A 22,654-nucleotide genomic window follows, 5' to 3' on the forward strand; every position below is an offset into this window, starting at 1 on the left:
TGAATAATGGTACTTTTGACAGTAAAAAAGAAAATAATAGTACTTGTTGCACCACAGCATTTTCTGCTATCACACTCACGGTCTTACATTTTCTGTAATAGTAATTACCAAATAATTGATTTTTTTAAATAATAAATCTAAAAGAAAGCATTTGAAATCATTTCTTTTTTAAACGATCATTTTGTAATCACTACTAATTTTTGCTCTGAAATGGTACAAATTCAACAGATCATGGCAACTTTTAGAATATGTTCACGGCAAATATATTTCTGGGATAGACAGTAGGTACATTCCAAAAGTTATATTTTTCTGGGTAGTTATGATATCAGTGTGAGATGTAAAATGGTAAATCGTGAATCACGTTCATTACTCATTAGCATCCCTCTCTATTGGTGCTGTAATGTGATACAAAAATAAAAACTACGGAATAATGGACACATTTTATTGTATTATAGCAATACATAACATTATCTATACAGACTACAACAAGGCATTCACAGTTATCAAAATATCACTAATGTGTTACTGCACGTTGCCGAAATGGAAACGTGTACGCTGAACTAAAGTTACTGCGAGCTGGTGCAGCGCGGAGAACAAAACTCATTTGTCAACAAAAATATCCGTAATAAATAAATAAGAACCTATCAAAACCTGAAGTACATTCATAATAATTTCATTAATTTAAGCTAAACATTTTATAGAAAAAAATGTTCTAGTAAAATGATGCAAAAGTTTTGTATTTGATATCAATAAATTAATGAAAAATGTATGAACATGTGAATATTGATCAGACATTCGAAAATGGAAGCTGTTCTGTAGCACACACAAAAGCAATCGTTAAAAACGTTGTTTTTTATGTACAAAAATTACGACATGCTTTGTGAATTAGATCTAAAGATGTAACAAGCTAGAATATAGGTAGACTTCACAAACGCGTTTTTTTTTATCAATCTTTCTTAAATGGCCACGAAGTCTCCAATATAGTGTTGTCGACTATACTGCCAGGGTCGAGTCGAACTTTAACTTCTTAGTAGTTGTTAATAAACATGTTTATAGAAAGTGCATCACTGACACTTCATATAGACAATTTTATTTTATAACAAGATGTTGCCAGTTGCATAAACAAACAAAATTGCTTGCCTACATATTACACTTTCTCTAATCGAATGTGTATCAAAATTCATAACATTGTTTACAAATGTTCATTTTTATTAACTACAATTGGAATAAATTACTGATTTATTCATTGATACAGGAGCCCTGTCCCTAAGTATGTTGTCCCAGTGATATGATATAGCACTTTATTCCAGTACTTTGAAGGGTAATGGCGTAGTGTCGGCGGTGCCAGCTGATGAGCTGAAGTAGGGTGACACATCAGACAAGTAGTTCCGTGGTAGCAAGCCAATGAGAAGCGCTATTTTGGCGGCTATCGGAGCCTTCTCTTCATCATCTATTATTGTATCCTGGTCTGGCATTACCTAGAATCATAAATACAGCAAATAAATAACCTTTCTTTAACAAATTATGTAGGGTATAAGAGTTGATAAATAAAAATTCAGTTAAGTACCTTATCCACAACATGTTTTTGTACCAATCCATCTCCACCCACATAGAATGTAGAGAATCCGTCATACCAACTGTGAAACAAACAAATCAATGAATACTTTACCTGAGTAATTTCAGCTTAAGTTTAAAATAATATCAAACAAAAAGTAAATTGAATATTGGAAATAGACTTATTGCTATGGACAACAGATTATTTTTTTAAATTGTAAAATCATAGCATAGTCAGAAAACTTACAGTTCCTGGTCTCGGAACACCTCCTTCATGTTCCACAGCTTGTACTTCCAGAACATGAAGAATACTTTCAGCCCGGAGATGCCTTTGATGCGCCATCTCATCCTGCGCAAAATATTGATGGTTAGTCGCAGCACAAGAAACAATAATATTATTCATTGTAATTTTAGTAGCAAGAATTACTAGGATAGTATTTCTTTTATTTAAATGAATTATTAAAATAATATCATACTGATTATTACTTTACTTACTTGACAGAAGAGTCCTCAGGATGTGCTGTGATCTTCATGACTTCCAGCTTGACATAGGCAAACTTCAAGTGTCCCACTGTACGCAGCAGCGCCACCTGCTTCACGTAGTGGAATAGACCTCTGTGGAATGACAACAACAAACATATTAATTATGAATATAAATTAACTAGCCTGTTTCATAATATAACATAAATTGTGACGTAAAGCGCAAAACTCGAAAATGGCGAGAATATAAGAAGAAAACTAAGAAAAAAATTAAATGCACTAGGAAATAGAACTAGGATTAAGTGAGGGTTAATGGGTAGTATGAAAGTAAGTTTCTTATGTAATATCCCAATAGCAATAATTTTGTTATATCCAAAGCTAAGTTTCACTTAGTAAATGATCCTTTACAAGTGAGCTACTTACACAGATGTGGTGCCCCTAATGTTGTTCACAAAAACCATGTTGGGATGGTAGATGGAGTAGTCCAGGGGCTTCACAAACAAATTTGGCATCTGGAAGAGATAAAATGTGAGTATCAATAATTTTGCTAAATTATTTCCAATAACTTGTAGCATAGTTTTTGACATTGAGAGTATTTTATTACTATTTTTTCTTAAGCTACTAACTTAATTGGTGCAATAATAAACAACTTATGTTCAAGATTTCGGTCCAGTGCTACTATACTACTTAACTTATCGTGCTACAAAATTTATACTGACCGTGTCTGACAGTGTGTAATACACTTTCATGAGTTGTTCTTCATTTGGTTTGCCATCGCGGCTGGGCGCCACGACGGGTGCACTTATAGGACTGGACAACACGGTACCGCGGCAATATGCGATAGCGTCACGTTCAAAATCCGAGAGGCAAGTCGGTTCTATATCCTGAAAATAATAAATTATAATATTATTACAACCTTACATCAATTATTACTTGGAAATTAAAGTAGGCAATAAAAGAAGCATAAATAGTGATAGGAGACATCTGATTGAATTTTACAGTATTTAGAGTTTGAGTCAGAAAGAAAAAAGCTTGATTGATACTCACATTACTATATTTAGTTAAGTCAATATCACTAATATTGGTATAAGGAACATCAAATGTGTACGGAGGCATTCGCCTCTCTATGTAATCATCCGATGTCAGTCCCAGGGCCTTCACCTCCACATCTTCACCATAATAGCTACTTTCATCCGAAGATTTTGTTTTATCATAGATAGACGTGGATTCCTGGTGAGTGAGCCTGCTGATTACAGCCTCATCGTGACCATAGACATAGTCGATGTTGCTGTCTGTGCTACATTTTGGCGCTAGTTGACAACTGGATATGCGTCGACGATGTAGGAACTGGAAAATATCATACACCATGAAATACATACAATAAACAAATATTTGAATTACAAAATATAACCATCCTATTCTCCATATTATCTATCAGCTGCACTTGCAATCACTAGGTTAAGGGAGTAGATTACTATCAGTGTAAGTCAGTAGTTATGCTAAAGATTATAAGAAAAGCCTTGTTGAACTACACACATAATTATTCTTTACTAGTAGACACAGCAAACTTTGTTTCACCTTAGAATTTTTACATGATTGTGAATTGTGATTAGCAACACATTTCACTGATTATTTTCATATTATAAATAAACTATATTGTTAGAATTGTGCCATATTCCGTTAACATTAAAAATCAATATTTAAACAGTAGTAATGCATTATCTCAGTTTCATTGAAAACCAATCTAAAATCAGATAGCAATATAATCTATGGTAATAAATACTTTGCCTCCTCTACAGATAACAAGTAAATAATGCTTTTTTAATAAAATTCTAACCTAAAATATTTCCTTATAATATAAATTAAAAATGTATTATGTATCAAACAACTATAATGATGCTGGTGGGATGCCAAGACCTAGACAATATTACAAACTATAAATAGGAAGTTTGTAAACAAATGTTATCAGACCACTACTTATTCAAATATTATCCTGAAACTTAATTTCATGGAAATAATGTTATAACCTATTGCAGGTGCAAACATGTTACTCTAGCAGCGGAACTAGGATTTTTACGAGATGGAAATCTTTACTGCCTAACATAGTTAGTGTCAGAAACTGTGTGTTAGCACCACGTGAATAGGTAAATCTCATTCCGCATATTATAATTGGTTCAATGTCAAGGAGGAAAATACTGTTGGCGTTATAAATAATGCGTATTTTTCGTGTATTATATAACAAGTTACAAACAAAAACTAACATAAAATACGAGAATAACATTCAGTATTAAAGAAAACAACGTAAATTACTCACTTCTTCCAGAAATTGTGTCCGCAAAGGGATTTTTCTAGACAAGCGGCTTGAGTGATTTTTGGTGGAAACGATGCCATTTATAGGCAGTATTCTTTGAGAAATCGTACGTAAGCAGATAGACATTTTATTTGTGTACGATAATCACTCTAAATAGCTTGGAATTCCGAAATTTTTCGAAAATATGTCGCAAAAAGTCCCGACATAGCGCAAAGAGATTGACAGTTGTGTTTATTTTTAATTTTCGAACATCTGATTTAGCACAGACTTGATTTAGTTCAGCTTTTATCTTTTATTTATTAATTCTTAATTTGTAAAATATCCTGCTACAAAAAATTACAGTTCCTCGTATTCCATCTTTTGTAAATAAATTAAATAAATGATTAGTGAGTTATTGTAAAAGCAATGTAAAAGAAACTCATTGTTATTTAAAATCTGTGGAATAAAACATCTGTGTCCCTGTTCGATGTCATGTGGTTAAATTTGACACTGACGTATAGCTATCGTGATTCGTGATCGATTTGTTTGGTATTGTATTTCTGAACGACTGATTTGCGTAGTAATCACGAATTTTGAAAAAAGCTATACAAATTACAAATCAATAAGGCTAATTTCCTAGAAAGTCTATTCGTAGACTTAGAGGCTAACAGATATGAACCTACAAAGAGCTTTCCAGCGAGTTTACGGTGTCCTATTGAACACTAATGCGAACACGGTACGTGCAATTTCATAATATTTTTTTTTAATAGCGTGGTATTTTAAGGATTTACCTTGGTTATATATTTCTAGATTTCGCTTACTACCTAACAAAACATTCATGAGAAGTGACCCATAATAAAGGGTTTCAATAATAAATACCCCAAGTATAACCATTGGATAATTTTTGCTACTATTTTAGTCTCTTCATTCATTTACACTCTTTTTGTATGACCTTCAATCAATTACTTTGCTCTCTAATGTCGTAATTTACGTTGTTTTCAGGCAGCACCATGTTGTTATTCAGTCCGTCTAAAACATACAAAAGAAGAGGTGAATGAGCACAGAGCTAAGGTGATGGCTAAAGGGTTACCAGAGAGGAAACCACTGCCAGGCGTGAAGAGCATTATACTAGTTGCTTCAGGAAAAGGAGGGGTCGGGAAGACCACTACTGCTGGTTTGTACTTTTCACCAATATTGTCTAATATATATTGTATATATGTATTGCCATGAAAACATATCAGTCCGACTTGTGATTTGTTAGTAAATCAGCGGATGAAAATGCAACTTAATACACTATAAACCATTTCATGAGTAATATTGTATTTCTTCTATACTACAATTTTTTAGATCCTTTCTACAACATGACTATAGAGTGGTAGTAACACACGATGCTTTGAGAGCCCAGTAACTGACTGAGGTTTAATCATCCTCCAAATTAAGAGAAGAAACTTCTTAATTCACTTTAAAGAAATCATGCTCAGTTTGCCAGGAGCCCAAATGAATGTAATAGTAATATGTTTGGTGAAATACACCTGATGGCCTTTCCGAAATCATTATTAAATACAATTCAATAGTTCTTTACAGTATATAAGAACTTCTTAACCCGTTCTGTGCCAAAACGTAGATCCACACGAGACAATATATTTTCAATTTTTTCTTATATACTAGAGTTCAAAGAATATAAATAAGAGAAAAAGGAAATAGAAAAACACTAGCATAGACAGTTTAATATCTATAGTTATTTATATTCATATACAAAATTAAATTTTAATTGCAGTGAATCTCGCATGTGCCATGAAGGTGATAGAGCCTGATAAGGAGATTGGTCTCTTGGATGCTGATGTCTTTGGTCCATCAGTACCCCTGATGATGAACATCAGTGGAGAGCCAATGTTGAATGATGATCACTTGATTGAGCCACTACTGAACTATGGTGTCAAATGGTATGAATTAATTCACATATGTAACAGAAATTAACACAATTATTATTATTACATTGTCTATTTATTGTGTACGACTCATTTTAGTGTAATTAAAATTTTTCAGTACACCAAAATAAGCACCCTTATCTCTCTATCTGTGTAATATTTTCATTTACACACCTAATTATTAGGTAATACACAACTTAATAATAACTTTATCTTATCACCTTTTCAAATAAAAAGTTATCTGAAATTACAATGTAATAATTATGTAAGTTAATTAAGTAAATAAAGTTATGAGAAATATCTAGAACCTATTACCTATCTACATCTAGGATTATCCAAGGACATGCTTTGAGTGAGGGCAATGGCTACTACTCATCATAAATGGAGCTTTGTTTTTAATTATTAGCCAGACAGATTTTTCGATAATCAAAACCATAGGATGTCTTCTGGCTGATGATGAAGGATCTTTAAACTTCCTATCATCATTCATTTAATATTCACATTGCAGCATGTCAATGGGCCTGCTAGTATCTGGTGAAAATGCCGTGGTGTGGCGCGGGCTGATGGTGATGCAGGCGCTCGACAGACTGACGAGACACGTGGCGTGGGGGCCGTTAGACTGCCTCGTGGTCGACACGCCGCCCGGCACTGGAGACACACATCTATCACTTGCACAGAATTTGCCAATAGATGGTGGGTACCACAATGTTTGTGTATTGTTATCTCAAGTGTTTTCAATTTATTACTGTAATGTTACGGTTTGTGTACTGTTATTAATTTTCTCTAATTATTTTACAGGAGCATTAGTAGTGACCACACCCCAGTCAGCAGCCCTACAAGTCACGAAAAGAGGAGTGAATATGTTTGAGAAACTAAAAGTTCCTATTGTCGGTATGGTGGAAAACATGTCACACGCCATTTGTTACAAATGTGGCACGAAGAATTTTGTTTTTGGTAATGAAACCAAACAAACCGCAGACCAAATGGGACTCGAAATAATCGAGAGTTTCGAAGTGGATCACAACATGTCAGAGTGCATAAATAGTGGCAAGCCAGCAATATACGCCTTACCCGACAGCATACACGCAGAGAAATATAGACAGCTAGCCAACAAAGTGTTCAAATATATAGAAAATAAGGACAAAGAACAGGCAAAGGCGAAAGAATAGACGCACAATGTGTTGTGTTCACCTGTAGATGTTCAATTAATATTATTATACAAACAAATTATACAAAGAATAAATGTTTTATAGAATTGAGCGAGTCGTTTTTAATTTTCAAACAATGAGTACAATGACCTTGTGTCCTTCGATGGTGGGAATTATATGAAACAATACAATAAACAGTTCATAAATAAAACATTTTTATTATATAAAAATTTATTCGGAACAATCTTTTCAGGAATCTTTATAACTATGGCCAAACTGAAACTTAAGAAAATAAATAAAAAATAATACAAAAATATGTGTCTTTTAAATACTTTTGATAAATCAAATAATTATTTTGTATATGACTACATTTTATTATTTCGTTAGGTAGATGAAACACAAATCTTCGAATTGTGATACCAAAGTTTCACTTATGGCTACTGGAATATTCAAATTCATAAAAAGAGCATTTGCGTTTACAATCAAAGATCCGTAGTCGGTTATTCAGTCAGTAAGTACAAAATAGATATAATTTCATATAAATATTTACATTGAATCACAACAACAAGAAACATAATGGAATGAAAAATGTAACGCGAAGAGAATGAAAGCAGGAGTTGGTTCAGTCTGAGTAGATACACTTAAAGGCAGAGGAGAGGACCGCTAAGGAAACATCACGTCTACGCGGGAAGGAAGGGAGTTTATGGTTTGGCACGCTTGAGCGCAGCATTGATTGGAGTGCTACAAACATGCGCCCGACACGCATCGTAAACTGATTGTTTGTGTCGCCAGCCCGAGCTGTAGCCTCGCAGTACCGACACAAGTGACGCATTGTGATGCCTCGTCTTGCAACTTGTAAATATTTCTACTTGTGTTCATACAACTCGTCAACATAGCTAGCTCGCGTCACGTCAAGTACATGCTTTTGTAATTTTACAAATAACGTAGCGTTGTACTTGGCGTGATGTAACCTAGAGTTATTGCACAAAGTTTTACAATGAATAGAGTTTCGATTTCGAGCACATTATTGCAGTAGCATGACCATACAATGCTGCAACCATGCTTACTGCATCTTGGGATTCACAACACTATCTGTTAAACAGTGCTAGTACTAAATTACTAATATAAAAAATTGACAATATAGAAATTATGAATGTGTTTATATAAGTTTATTATCAAAACGTAGGTCATTGACCGGGTCGTTACCTATTTGCTTACCGTACTTTATATTGATCGACCAAATACGTGCACATTTATATAAAATTTTGTGTTATGACACCAACTGTTGTTTTGCTATGGGCAGTTTGCCATGCATTATAATTATAAAATACATGATAACAAAGTTCAAATATATACAACATCATTTTGTAGGACTAGAATCCTTATGTAATTTTGCAACATGTTTTATATGTATTACATTTCTTCACTTACTCTGGTATTAGGATTAAATACCTTTCGCACTGTAAGCTATGTTGTTCTATAAGCCGACCTAGTACCAACTTGGGTTAACACAAACTATTTGCACAAGACTTCGTCCCACAAAACTTACTATACAGAGTGCTCCACTGAAATAAATCATTAAAAAATAATCCAACACAATTGGAAGAAGGGAAGTTTGTACTAAATAAAATAAATAAACTTCACAACTTCTTAATGCGTTAGATTATTTCGTACCGAGACACCTTGATGGAGCACCATGTATATCAGGGGTGGCCAACAGGTCGATCGCGATCGACCGGTCGATCCCGAGAGCATTTTTGACCGATCGCGGACCAGAAAATAAGAAAAAACTTTAAAGTTTTTGGTACTAAAGTATGTGTACACATAAATATTTTGTATAAAAGGTCGATCGCGACGAACTTTTAGAAAAAAAGTCGATCGCGACTACATATAAGTTGGCCACCCCTGATGTATATAAAACTAGATAAGAGCAAACTACCCATAGCACAACAGAACAGGATATGGAAGTAAGCTCAATGTTCACAATATCGCCGACTAGTCAGATTGTCACATAAAAACACCAAATTATATGAAATTTTTTCTTTCCTCTTGCACCATAACATCTTATGATTAAAATATCAATAGTCTTTAACATGTGCATACATTGTACACACCGGTCGCGTTTCTACCACTTCTTCTTGTGTTCGTCCATACTGACACCGCCCGGGCCCAAGTAAACGATCATTAGAAGACCGCCGATCACAGATAAGGTCTGGAAACAAATGATATTAAATTATAATTCAGACAAGCTCTAAAGACGATTTAAGACATTGATAAATGTGCGGAGAAATACATTTGCCATAGACATTAGAGAGTGTTCAACCGGTCCCACTTTACGTATGTTCGAATAAGATAGTGTTACCTGGAAGAAGTCATATTTGAGGAAGTCCCTAAGAGGCTTGTACGAGGGTACTGTCCACCACGCGTTGTGGTACAGGTTGAGCAGGGAGAGCACCACCACCAGCATCAGAGCAGACAGCTTGGTACGGTAGCCCACTGTCACCAAGATCATCAGGATACTGCCCAGCAGGTCTTGCACGATCTGAAAATATTACATACATTCTCATGATAACTCCAAATTACAACAACACAATTCTTAGATAGACCTAATCAAAGTGAGAGAAACCGTGAGCAAGAGAGACCTTTCCTTTGCATTCGGGTAAGTAGGATAAAGATGCGTTAAAGTCACTAAAAACAGAAGAAATATCAGAGATCCTTTTAAAAAAATCCGCTGTAAAAGCAAGTGATATTCAACATACGCGGAAGAAGATTTAAATAATCATTTTTTGTTAACCTGTTCAAGAGTTCTAGAATTTAAATCAGTTAGAAACAGATAATATTATTTGAATATAGGTAAAATAGCAGACTGGTTCAAGGATTTGCAGATAGATAACCTTGGAAATCTTTATTGGCATTAAAATGTAAGAAAAAATGGTCAGATGCGTGTCCGCAATTACCATGGCTAAAGATGACGCTTAATCATGTCTGCCTACTCTCGTAGGCGAGAGTTTATATGCCCCACTTTTTTTAAACTATCAATTTTAATACTTGCTATGTCCATATTGTCCATACCCAACTAAAACAATTATTCAGACAGAGCAAACATGGCACAAAAAATCGCCGCCTCAGAATAATCGAAAGTAATTCCAATATGCAAATAAAAAAGCCGGTCGTCTATTAATAATATATTCTGACAACCGTACATTATGACGTCACTCGTTAACTTAGCATACTTCATGTGAAGACGTGTTCAATGATTCGCCAGCCTGATTATGTAACCCAGTTTAAATATTAAATTAATTCATACTAAAAAGGTCATGGTGTAAAATGTAAAGGCTAACTAATATTGACTTGATTTTCACTTTGTTACATGTGTAGGGGTGATATTTTCACATTGAAATCCATCTTGAGTTATTAATAATACTTTTGTTTTAAATAGTTGTTATCCTTGATTTTAACCTGGTCAAGAACATTTATTTTCTCTTCCTACAAAATATTTGAAGAATATTGTGGAACTTTTGATTAGTTTATAAATTTAACTAAAATACATCGATAAATTAATAACTAACTATCCTGAATAAAATAAATGTATTGCACTGTGTATGTATGTCAAAATAAGGAAAAAATCGACACGCAGTTGTGCAGTTAACAGACTACTCATACTAGCAACCTCACTAAACAATCAATTAATCAAATTAATATTATACTTAGAACATCTACTAACCTGTAAGAATGAAATCTCGAATCTCAACAGTGTGATGAACATGAATGCCAAGAGTATTCTGCCAGCAAGCTGCAAGTAGGTCTTGGGCTTGTTCTCTCCGAGTGACGGCACGCCGGCGAAGAGGCTGCGGCCTTCAGCACGGGCCTCCGCCACCACCAGCAGTAGGGCTCCGATGAGGGCCAAGTTACGGAGCAAGAATTGCATGTCCCATAATATACTGTAGGCGAATGTCTGGAAGAGAAACGGAATAGGTGGTAACACTGTAGAAAATTAATTCATAATTCATATTAAACATGGTACAAGATTCTTAAGTGTACCTGTTGTCAAATATATACGAGTACGTAAGTCATCTAGCTGATGATGCTGAGCCCAGAGCGACTATCATAGGACAAGTAAATAGTATACACTAAGCGTTTCATTCATCGCTAAAATAGTTGTATACACTACCGACAAAAAGTTTGGAAGCACTTCTTTAATGTTAATTATTTTAGAAATAACATGAGTTACAGTATTATTTAATTAAAAATTGTTAGGTATTTAATTAAGACAACAATTAAACTATAAAATAGAAACATTTTTTTATGTATTAAGCACAAAATTAATTTATAATTGATTTTCATCTATATGCCTTTATAACAGCTTGGCAGATTCTAGGCATTCTCTCCAGTAATTTATTCTAGTAATCAGCGCTAATTTCTTTCCAAGCTTGCTGTAGATATTGTCAGAGTTCCCTAGTTCTCTGTGGTAAACGTTCTTTGGCTTTTCGATCTAATTCATCCCATAATTATTCAATAGGCGATAAGTCTAGTGATTGTGGGGGCCATACCACCAATTCAAGCACACAGCTCGATTCCTGTTCTTCTAAAAAGGTTTTGCATATTCTTACTGACTGTTTAGGATCATTATTTTGTTGAAACACAAATGATTCACCAACAATACGTAATTAGGAAGGGAAATCATGATTCTTTAATATTTGCAAATATTGCTCCTTCCTCATGATTCCATTAATTTTAACAAGATCTCCGAAAGCAGTTCCAGCGAAACAACCCCAGACTGAAACATTACTACCGCCATGATTTACCGATGATACTAAACAGTCTTCAGATACTCTTTCATGGGATCTGCGGCGGACAAGGAGTCTTCTATTAGACCCAAAAATTAATATTTCGATTCGTCTGTCCATAGTACAGTTTTCTATTGTTCTATTGTCCAATTTTCATGTTATTTTGGCCATTGCAGACGTTCCTTATTATGTATTGGTGTTTCACTGCCGCACAACCATGCAGACCAGCAGATTCAAGGTGGTTCTTCACTGTAGAAACTGACACTTTTTTGTTTCGCGTTTTATTCAACCCCCGAGTAATATCCGGGGCTGGAGGTCGACGATTACGGTTTGAAGTTGTTACTATAAACCTGTCTTTGGCTGCAGAAGTAACTTTTGGTCTTCCACTCCGTTTTCTATCCAACAAACTGCCGGTTTCCCGAAGTGTCACAAGGGTAGAATAAACACCCTTAGGCGATATATCGAGGTTTTTCGCAATATCTCTTTCAGAATAATCTTCATTATTTAGAACAATAATAACCAATCGTGTTTCAACTGATAACTGATTTCCTTTTCCCATCTCAGACTCAAAATATTAAAATTATTAGTATTTTTAAAAATACGAAGTCAAAGAAGCAAAACTCTTATTTAATTGCACAAAATTTAATTAATCAGCATTCTTAACACAGTTCTCAATACATACTGTCGAACATTATAAACTGTAACATTAAAAAGTCAGTTTGAGGGTACTCTGCAAATTGAACAAAGTAACAGCAATAATCGCGTTTTAGTGATTTTTACGTAAATGTTTCAGGTTTGGACACCACGATTATTTATATTACAGTAAAATGATTTAAAATTATATTTTATTGTATTACGACATCAATTAATATAGATTTTATCAATTTGCAATACTTTACATCGAAAATTACTGCTGCTTCCAAACTTTTTGCCGGTAGTGTAGGTAAAAAAGCCTCAAATGCACATCAGCTGATTGTACGCATTAGGTAGCCACAACAAAAAAACACGGAAAGCGACAGTGAATACCTATTTAAACTTAACGATTTAGCATAGCGGAACTTCATAAAATTTCGCACATGATGCGATTAAAAATGCAAGCTAAGCATGACAAGATCATGTCCTTCAGTAAGGCTACTCGTATGTGACAAAAAACGGCTAGTTACAGGAAATGTGACGTGGACTTAAATTAGAGATAAAACCATTACGACTAAAAATAATATTGGTCATTGTGTCTTGATGGGGTAACGACCCTGAAGTCAGCCGACCGTGACAACGCATTACTACGAATCTCCATACAATACAATAACATCATTACATAGGAAAACGACATTTGACGAACAAGATTCGTATAATTTCCTTGTCTTATTTAATGAGTACTTAAAATCTTGCTGTTTTGTCAAAATTCGTCCAAATAATTGTTACATAGAAACTAATACAAACCAACTGTGCCGACGTCTCCTCTTGGACTAACGGGATATAATCGAAATCGGTTCAGCAGTTTTCATGTAATTGGCACACAAACATACAAATTCTAGAAGCTCACCTGTAGTACAACGATGAAGAATAGTACTCCACACGCGATGTCCACCTTGAGCCTGCCCAGCACCATCACACAGCCGCCCAGCTGTCCCACTAAGTTTACTATCTGTAAATAAAACATTCAATAATCAACCTAATTGTCACTTTAATACGTGCTTTATTACGCATTCTCATTCTATTAGAAAAAGAAGACATTCAAGTTAATTGGCAAAGGTACAATAATCCAGATGATTCAGAAAACGTGTCTAGTAAAATGTAGACTAGTTTTAATTAGCCTATGAATCAGAGGGCATACCTATTGACGTCACCGGTCACCACGCATGAACACTTTTCCGTGTAACATTGACATTTGAGTATTTAACTATAAAGCACATAACATTTTGCTGGATTCAGGAATCGGACCTTTTGTACCTTCATTTCTTATGTAGGATGAGACAATCAGAATGCCTTAATTTGTTATTACATTACCGTCGAAATGAAATCAAGTCTTATCCATTATCGGACATAAAGACATCCCCTGCTGGGCGATGTACGTTCCTCACTTAGCTAATTACGGTACAGGGTACACAGATACAATAAGTATGCGTTCAAATACATTAGTAGGGCACATAGCAACGGTAGAACATTCTAGATACTCTCCAAAATACTGTATGTAAAAACCGACACAGTAATTAAAAAGCTACGCACGAAAGTGGTGCGTCAAAATAGCGTGAAATTATGGATATGTTACGACTTTAAAAGGAAGAAAGAACATCACGGTGCGTAGGTACCAGGTTAATATAAAAACATAACTTATATTCGTGTTGTGCCAGTAAAACATTAAAATGCTTATTGTAAAACGTTAAACCCGATAAGAGAGCGTGTACAAATTTCCTCAAAGTTATTACAGTAACAAAACCTAATATTTAATTATTTCCAATTAGGTTAAAGTTCAGACGTGGCTTGCCTGTTTATAAAAAACTTGTTAGGGCACTGCCGGTCGTGTATAATAGTTTCAGTTTCTAATCATCCAGCCATACAAGATTAATAAATCTCGCAACAATGCACCCATATGGTTATGGGGCTATTAAGTAATTTACTCGTGTATTGATAAATAATCATTGATCAGTGGCTTTCTTGTGGAATACATTGTATCACATTTCCAACAATATAATGGTTACAATAATTAATTTACAAGCAATTTACTTCCTCATCTGCTCAATCCCAAGTGTTCAATTCATCTCCAATTCTCCAGAACACAATAAAATAAATTGGTTAATAAACGACGTCACTAATTTCCCCACTTTACGTGACGATTCAGATTGTTTTGCAATAACACGAGCAAACTTGGTAATAACATCAATTCTTGTTTCGGTTTCAATGTCCAAAAGGTGCCTTTATAATCATTTACAAAACATTTAGACGACAAAATAAATACAACAAAATGATTAAATGCAGTTTTCACAAGAATAAACATAATTAATGAAGTGTGCACAGTGTAATTAAAGAACAAAAGCTGCAGTTAGTTTTGGCGCTTGTAACAATACGAAAATATGCAAAATAAATATTATATCAATAAGTAATTAGCAACATGTGCTGTGAATAAACACGTGGCATACAGTGTAGAGCAGGTGTGGTGCCAACTAATTGTATTATTGTTTCCACTTACAAACACGCGCTGCAATTTATAAACACTATTTAGGTATCTCATTTAAATTAGCTATCTCATTTAAGTTAAGTTGTTCACATTTGGTTGCCTGGGTTTTAGTTTCAGATAGGGCTAGGTACGACTACACTCATCTGAAACGATCCCAATGGAACCCTACTTCTGAGTCTTGGGTACGATTCCTAGATTTGAAATCCTCATTAGTAAAGAGTTCGGATTACTTCGAACCCATGCGGACGGAAATTAATAAGTCTGTATAAATTATTTTTTATACTACACAAGACAATTGTTTGGAGATTTCATCACGATTCCTGTTTATGTGTTCACATAAACAGGAATTAATTATGGGTGTTCCGCAGGGGTCAATTCTCGGTCCGTTTTTATTTCTTATTTATATTAATGACTTACCTTACCTTGTAAAGGATAACCATGGGATAGTACTGTTTGCTGATGATACCTCTTTATTATTTAAACTCAAACGTGGACAATTAGTCAGTGATCATGTAAATAGTGCTCTCTCAAAAATAGTACGCTGGTTTAGTGCCAATAACTTGCTACTTAATGAATCAAAAACTAAATGCATTAAATTCACAACACCAAATGTTAGGCATGTCAAAACCAGCGTGCTAATCAAGGGCGGGGAGTTGGACCCTGTAGATTCAGCTATCTTTTTAGGTATAACCCTAGACGCTAAGCTACAGTGGGCCCCACATATAGATAAGTTGTCGAAAAGGCTCAGCTCAGCAGCATATGCCGTTAAAAAAATTAGAAATTTAACTGATGTAAATACAGCGCGTCTAGTATACTTTAGTTATTTCCATAGTATCATGTCATATGGTATTCTCCTGTGGGGGAATGCTGCTGACATTCAGTCTGTCTTTGTGCTGCAGAAGCGAGCCATTCGATCAATTTATAATCTTAGTCCGAGGCATTCTCTCAGGGAACTATTTAAAGAAATTAATATAATGACTGTTGCCTCTCAATATATTTATGAAAATGAACATAAAACATAAAATTATTTAAAAAGTACAGTGATATACACAATATCAACACTAGAAATAAAAATAAATATGTTGTTCCTACTACTAGACTTAAGAAAATAAGCGGTTCGTTTAGATGTCAATGTATACGCTTTTACAATAAAATTCCCAGCCATATTCAAAGTTTAAACCTAGGTAAATTTAAAAATATTATTAAAGAAAAACTTTGTAGTAAAGCTTTTTATAAAATAAAAGACTACTTGGAGGATAGTCAGGCTTGGGAATGAACTGCTATAATGTCCACACAGGTCTTGCTGACATGTTTGTAACATATAGTTACATTTTTTATACAATTTGACATTAACATGATTTGACATTGTTTTATATTTTTTTTTCCTTTTATATTTTTATATTTCCTTTTAAAATTGTTAGTTTGAGGACCGTGTGAGACTTTTGCTAGTCATTTTATTTTTAGTAAATTATATTCTGACAGTTTGAGCATTTGTGTGGCCTACCCAAATGTTCTTTTGGTTGGTGTTGTTCGTCGGATCATTCAGCAACAGCCGTCAGCTGAGCTGATTGTAAACTGACACATGCGTGCTGCCATCTGAACAGGTCCGCTCAAACTGCTGTGGTTCTTTCCTCAAAAGACCACTACAGAATCAACTTGCACGGTTCTCCGACATCTTTAATTGATTTTGTCTGGACTTTAAAAGAGACTATGACCTCTGAGTTTGTTTCGGCATTTCTTCTCAGAGTAGTCAGATAGGAAATGCCGGCCTCATCTAGTTATTTAAGAGATTGACGTGTAAAAGTGTTATTTTATAACCTATTTGCAAAATAAATATCATTTATCATTTATCATTTATTTATCACAGTCACACATTCAGAATGACAAAAAATCTCAACATATGATGTGAAAATTGCAAGATAAACACTTTACCGGTGATTGATACAGACTCAATCGTAAAAAAATGTCAAGCTACGCTTTAAGACAGATATGTATTGAAGTTTAAACAAAACTTTTGATAAGTGACTCGGGGTTTTATAGAAACAACAAAAAGACGATAAAGATATGAAATGATAATTAATGAAATATCTCATTGACAAGAAACTGGATTTACCAGAGGATTAGTATTTCCCGCCTAGTGATTATATGGATGGAATTTAAATGACCAAAATCTGACACAAATAATGAGCGCGACCTTGAGAAATAAACTAGGTACTTATTCACTTACAATTTCAATATTCAACAATACTACGAACCGCGAACTTTGTCGACGATTCAGCTGTGTCAATGGACATTGATGTTTATCTCTAAACAGTAAAAGCCAGTTTCGACTGAGTTGTTCGAGCCTATAAATTAGTAGAATCGCCGACGTTGACGTATGTGTGCGAGTTTAAGCAAAATTCTTGGAGGTATTTGGCTTACTACAAACATTACTTACAACAAACATTGTGGCTAGGACCTTGCCGCAGCCCCATGACATGTCCATATAGTCACGCTGTTCTGACCACTGGAACCACATGCGGAGACCATCCTCGAGGAATGTGGAGATGAGGCACAAGCGGGCTACCGTGGGCAACACATTCTTGCCTTTACGGACCACCTGAACAAAAATATTAAACAATTACAAATCAAATAATTTTAAGCAAGATGTTTTGTCCAGGGAATCGGGGATATCCCGATCTCTGGTATCTCTTACAAGAAAAATGAGGTCACGTCCTTATCAAACCTGAATAAAATTAGATGTAAAAATACCCAAAAACATTTTTCTGAGTAAATATTGATTGCGGAATCTGTATAAAACAAGGAAAAACTGGCATCGTCGCTTCTCATGTTGTAAACATGATTAAATTGGACATCAAAAAGTATACGCAAGGAAGAGGCGTACCATTTGCACCATATCATCATTAGTTGAAAGCCAGTCGTACGTAAGCACGAGTCACGAAACAGTAAATTAATAACATTTTCATTACTAAAATTGCAAGAATTTGTCATCGACACGCGAATTCCGACTGTTAATGGGTAATTTTATAGCTTCATCCGTTATTAAATTGTACGTAATAGATACGTCAAAATCTAGTAAATCGTGATACAGTAACACATTTTCCTATAGAGTTCTGCATAACTGATTGCAACAATTAAATTAAATGTTTGATAGTGTTCAATATTAGCCAGTTTGTCGAAACAAAAACGTCTACCACATAGAAGTTATTTGTCTTTGTAAATAGCATAACATGAGAATATGTATTGTTTTTCATTCATAAGAATAAAATGAGGTATGAATGAAGAAGGCTTCCAGAATAAATAGATAATTTCGGCAAACGGAAGCACAGCTCGATAGGCGCAAGTGATGAAGTAACCAGTCGTTCAACACACTTTCTCCTTTCTATCGCGCCTAAAAACTAGTTTCTAACATAATACTTTCATTATTATTATAAAACTTCGATAATACGAGAAAAATATTAACATCCAGTTATTTTACGAATTTAAACTCATTGATATTGAAGAAAAGTCTAAACATTCAGTATGTTTTCAGCAAACAGATATATAAAATGGGATAAAGCAATACACCTGTCTTTCTAAAAATTGCATCTCATCAGTAAACAAAGTAATCATGATATGTAGCTTACAAACAAAATAAGTAAGAATATCGGTTTATGATAGTATTACTATTCTTTCTTATTGTTTGAGATATAGACTACACATTTTCTTTAAATGTGTAGCGGCTTGGCAACATCGTTAGTTATGTTTATTTAATAATATCAACTGTTTGATGTATACCTAAGTAGTTAATCAATATAACACAGTAATGATGACTTTACTATTATGAGATAAGGAAAATGAATATATGATTGGACACTGGCCAATACCCTGCTAAGGGGTCACCCTCATAACAAATATAAGAAATTATGTAATAATTTAATTTTGAGAAATATATTTCACATCTAAAATCTATCAGCAGATAATATACTTATCAAAACTTGAGTACATAATTATTACAAAATGTAATTAATATTAATGTTACACAAAAGTTATTCTTAGATTACAAAATAAGCAAGAAGATAAAAATAGATAATGTAAGATACTTTACATAATTTTCAATTCCTTTTAAACAATTTCAGTTGTGTGTTAATCCAATTTCCTGGTTGTAGTAGAGTGAATACAAATGTTATTCATTTTATCAAAAGTAATAAATGTTGTAAATTAAGCTTAGATAATATTTATTTTAACTGTCATGATTACTGAGACTATCTCAATTTTAGTATATTGCTTTTAATATTCTTAATTCTCATAATGATTCCTCAAATTAGACCTGGTGAAATTGTCACTGAACTCTTATGACAGTAATCTTTTTAGGAGAACAAACTCTGGAATTTATGTTGATTATTTTTTAATAAATCTTTTCTTGTCATTTTAAATTGTCCAACTGTTTTCACTGTTTAACTACAATTTTGCTCAGTGGGTTGTTGTCTTGTTTTGGTATAGTATAATTAATAAATACTACAATGTCAAACTGAATACAATCAAAGTATTTTAGCATAACATAGCATAGCAATAATAACATTTAGAATAGGATCCATTAATTTTTTAACTAGATTTAAACAAAACATATAAACTTATATGACAGACTGGAAGATGATTGTCATAGACATATGAAGTGAAAGGTGTTAAAAAGTAAAAGTTTATAGTCTGTGGACAATTTATTTAAAAATTTACAAGTTTACCAGCAAATAGTTAAATTTTCATTGATAGTTTGTTTATTTTACTAATTAAAACCATGTTTTGTATAGAATATTAATAACATTTAAAAGAGATAATTATTACTCAACAACAAAAGACATTAAATTTGTTCACACAGTGATCTATCACCACTAAACTTATTAGTAGCTACCTACTTTCCCAATAAAAAAATATTACAGTAAAATGTTTCTATTATGTAAAAAAATATTACAGTTATGGGCTGGTTCAAAGATAAAGCATGTTTTGCAATAATGTTATACATATTGGTCATGCTCTTTTAAATTACATTACAATTTACAATGTAATAGATTGGTTATCTGTGGATTTGATCTCAAGTTAACATATTTAGATTAGTTCTGGACCTGGCTTATTTTATTTTACTACACACCACATGTTAAAAGTTGTTTACAATCTGTTCCCAACTAAAACGACATTTGCCAATATAAAGTTAAACTCAATTAAAAAATATAGGAATTTTGCATTGTAATACTTATGCTGACTCATAAAATAAAAATAACAAACCGGTCCTGCACGAAACTACTAATTTAACTGATGAAATCAAAAGATAAGTAGGTTAAAGGGTGAAATATTATAAAGCTGCAAGTAAAAAGCTGTTGCAGCTTTTAACTGAACATGATCATCCCTTTAAGATATGGCTATTTTCTTTAACTTGGCAGCCACGCAACGCCATCGTTATACTATTTATATTAACTTATATTATGTATTTCAACTCATTCAAGAAGCGCCAACAAGAAAATAAGTTCGGTGACGTGACAATCCTATCCAAAGTACGTTTTCAATTTACAAATTTCCGTATAGTATATAAGCATATGCTAGATTAGAATGCAAGCGTACCTGATCTGCAATATCCTCAGCAGTAGACACATATTCCCTTGGAATTTGCATTTTACAAACCGTATCACAAGCACATTCACTAAAAAATGAAATTTCACTGCCTTTGGTTGGAACCGTCACGTCAGACCGTAGCCGTCGAATGACGTGTGGACAGTTGGAATAGACTTCCTGTCCAATTAATTATCTTTTACATAAACTAGTCCAATTCATTGCCTGAAAACTTTAAAAATTCTTTGTTAATTAAAATGATGTATTTCTGTGCTACTACCGAACTGGCTACCCTAATGTGAACTTGTATAAAATTAAGAAAAAATAAACGATCCGGATGTTTTCATTTCAAAGCTTGCTTGGTTTTTCACAAACGTCAAACTGATCTGAACGTTTAGTATCTGCAAAAATCTAGAGACATTGTACTTTTTTTAGGAGTAATTCACAGATTTTTTCTTAATAATATGATTTTAATATAATAAGTTTAAACTTAGTATAATTATACAATTAACGAATAATAAATTTTATATACTTCGAATGAGAAATACTCAAAGTTATTCACAAATTACTCGGCACAAACTAGACGAAATAAAAGTCACCAAAATCACCAAATGAATGAATGAAAATGACTTTGTTTGACATTGACATTTGTTTGATTGCTAATACGAATGTGATCATTCCCGTGAAAATAAAGCAATAGTGATATCTGGCGATATCCATCTACATTCTAAATATTGTGTTGTGAATTATAAATCTGTACTAAAAGAAACTGTAAGTGTAAAACAGTGGGAATTTACTGTCAAATTTGTGAATTCGTAAATTGTATTTGTCTAATGTTTTGTACCTAACCTATTTTCCAGAAGATGCTTGAAGTTACTTGTAATGATCGTCTTGGAAAGAAAGTGAGAGTGAAATGCAACCCTGACGATACAGTTGGAGACCTCAAAAAATTAATAGCAGCCCAAACTGGTACGAGATACGACAAGATTGTTCTAAAGAAATGGTACACAGTGTTCAAAGACCACATCAAATTGTCTGACTGTATCCTTTTCCAACAACTATTTATGTTTACTATCTCTAAAATTATCTGCATTCTTAGAGGAAATACATATGCCTTACTTTTATATTTCAGCTTTATGAATAATCCTTTAGGAAAGAAAACTAAAAATTAAGAATTTGCATTTAAAAAATAAATGTTGGTATCTATATAGAGTTGCGTTCCTGGAGCAGATCTAAGCAAGATCCTATCAATATTATTTTGGTATAGCTATAGTTAAACTATATCTATTTCCTAACCTAAACATGAAGACTGATATTTTTAATTAGTTTCTGTATAAAATTAATAGTTATAATGTATATATAGTAATTTAAAGTAATTTTAAATTCCTTAATTACCACACTCAGATGAAATACATGACGGCATGAACCTGGAACTCTACTACCAATAGCCGACAATGGAGTCTGAACAACTAATTGATAATGTTAATTTTACAACTAACTTAATATTTAAGTAAACTTTAAGACTAAAATTATTTGTTTTTTTGTTTTTATTTCTTTTTGAGGTAATTCAACAAGCCAACTCGCCCTGTGATTATGAAACACATTAAATATACTGATTACCTAATAAAATAAAAATAATCAAAACAGTTTTGTTTCATTTTACTGAATCCTTATTCATTAAGATTACAAGCTGTATAACTCAAGAATCTCTG

General features: G+C 33.5%; 4 protein-coding genes across 5 annotated transcripts; 2 read left to right on the forward strand and 2 right to left on the reverse strand.

Annotated features, from left to right (window-relative positions):
- Positions 1 to 428: 428 nt before the first annotated feature.
- On the reverse strand, positions 429 to 4,582 carry LOC118263159 (uncharacterized). The gene is made up of 8 exons (XM_050697295.1): positions 4,349 to 4,582; positions 3,082 to 3,381; positions 2,754 to 2,918; positions 2,458 to 2,546; positions 2,050 to 2,169; positions 1,802 to 1,903; positions 1,568 to 1,637; positions 429 to 1,478 (listed from the first exon to the last, which is right to left on the reverse strand). The coding sequence occupies exons 1-8, from the start codon at positions 4,469 to 4,471 to the stop codon at positions 1,302 to 1,304; spliced, it is 1,146 nt and encodes a 381-aa protein (XP_050553252.1). The 5' UTR covers positions 4,472 to 4,582; the 3' UTR covers positions 429 to 1,301.
- Positions 4,583 to 4,831: 249 nt separating this feature from the next.
- On the forward strand, positions 4,832 to 7,511 carry LOC118262440 (iron-sulfur protein NUBPL). Its single transcript, XM_035573780.2, has 5 exons — positions 4,832 to 5,060; positions 5,327 to 5,498; positions 6,102 to 6,267; positions 6,761 to 6,945; positions 7,051 to 7,511. The coding sequence occupies exons 1-5, from the start codon at positions 4,998 to 5,000 to the stop codon at positions 7,419 to 7,421; spliced, it is 957 nt and encodes a 318-aa protein (XP_035429673.2). The 5' UTR covers positions 4,832 to 4,997; the 3' UTR covers positions 7,422 to 7,511.
- Positions 7,512 to 9,425: 1,914 nt separating this feature from the next.
- Positions 9,426 to 21,162, reverse strand: LOC118262441 (surfeit locus protein 4 homolog). Its single transcript, XM_035573781.2, has 6 exons — positions 20,955 to 21,162; positions 17,800 to 17,961; positions 13,731 to 13,832; positions 11,125 to 11,355; positions 9,763 to 9,942; positions 9,426 to 9,612 (listed from the first exon to the last, which is right to left on the reverse strand). The coding sequence occupies exons 1-6, from the start codon at positions 21,003 to 21,005 to the stop codon at positions 9,526 to 9,528; spliced, it is 813 nt and encodes a 270-aa protein (XP_035429674.1). The 5' UTR covers positions 21,006 to 21,162; the 3' UTR covers positions 9,426 to 9,525.
- A 406-nt stretch (positions 21,163 to 21,568) lies between these two features.
- On the forward strand, positions 21,569 to 22,588 carry LOC118262442 (ubiquitin-like protein 5). Of its 2 annotated transcripts, none has more exons than XM_035573782.2 (3): positions 21,569 to 21,713; positions 21,803 to 21,983; positions 22,347 to 22,588. In XM_035573782.2, the coding sequence occupies exons 2-3, from the start codon at positions 21,806 to 21,808 to the stop codon at positions 22,388 to 22,390; spliced, it is 222 nt and encodes a 73-aa protein (XP_035429675.1). In that variant the 5' UTR covers positions 21,569 to 21,713; positions 21,803 to 21,805; the 3' UTR covers positions 22,391 to 22,588. The 2 variants fall into 2 exon arrangements, with proteins under 2 accessions (XP_035429675.1, XP_035429677.1); XM_035573784.2 differs by having other exon boundaries at positions 21,806 to 21,983.
- Positions 22,589 to 22,654: the final 66 nt, after the last annotated feature.

Source organism: Spodoptera frugiperda, chromosome 12 (assembly GCF_023101765.2).
Source record: "Spodoptera frugiperda isolate SF20-4 chromosome 12, AGI-APGP_CSIRO_Sfru_2.0, whole genome shotgun sequence".
Lineage (NCBI taxonomy): Eukaryota > Metazoa > Arthropoda > Insecta > Lepidoptera > Noctuidae > Spodoptera > Spodoptera frugiperda.

What these genes read in the sequence shown, in the direction of transcription:
- LOC118262442 (XM_035573782.2), top strand. Translation starts at nt 21,806, where the DNA reads ATGCTTGAAGTTACTTGTAATGATCGTCTTGGAAAGAAAGTGAGAGTG. An exon ending in CCACATCAAATTGTCTGACT is followed by an intron (nt 21,984 to 22,346) that starts GTATCCTTTTCC and finishes TACCACACTCAG; the next exon opens with ATGAAATACATGACGGCATG.
- LOC118263159 (XM_050697295.1), bottom strand. Translation starts at nt 4,471, where the DNA reads ATGTCTATCTGCTTACGTACGATTTCTCAAAGAATACTGCCTATAAAT. An exon ending in ACTTAACTAAATATAGTAAT is followed by an intron (nt 2,919 to 3,081) that starts GTGAGTATCAAT and finishes TATTATTTTCAG; the next exon opens with GATATAGAACCGACTTGCCT. An exon ending in GTGTTCCGAGACCAGGAACT is followed by an intron (nt 1,638 to 1,801) that starts GTAAGTTTTCTG and finishes TTTGTTTCACAG; the next exon opens with TTGGTATGACGGATTCTCTA.
- LOC118262440 (XM_035573780.2), top strand. Translation starts at nt 4,998, where the DNA reads ATGAACCTACAAAGAGCTTTCCAGCGAGTTTACGGTGTCCTATTGAAC. An exon ending in TGAACACTAATGCGAACACG is followed by an intron (nt 5,061 to 5,326) that starts GTACGTGCAATT and finishes CGTTGTTTTCAG; the next exon opens with GCAGCACCATGTTGTTATTC. An exon ending in CGGGAAGACCACTACTGCTG is followed by an intron (nt 5,499 to 6,101) that starts GTTTGTACTTTT and finishes TTTTAATTGCAG; the next exon opens with TGAATCTCGCATGTGCCATG.
- LOC118262441 (XM_035573781.2), bottom strand. Translation starts at nt 21,005, where the DNA reads ATGCAAATTCCAAGGGAATATGTGTCTACTGCTGAGGATATTGCAGAT. An exon ending in TCTTCATCGTTGTACTACAG is followed by an intron (nt 11,356 to 13,730) that starts GTGAGCTTCTAG and finishes TTTCTCTTCCAG; the next exon opens with ACATTCGCCTACAGTATATT. An exon ending in TCAAATATGACTTCTTCCAG is followed by an intron (nt 9,613 to 9,762) that starts GTAACACTATCT and finishes ATTTGTTTCCAG; the next exon opens with ACCTTATCTGTGATCGGCGG.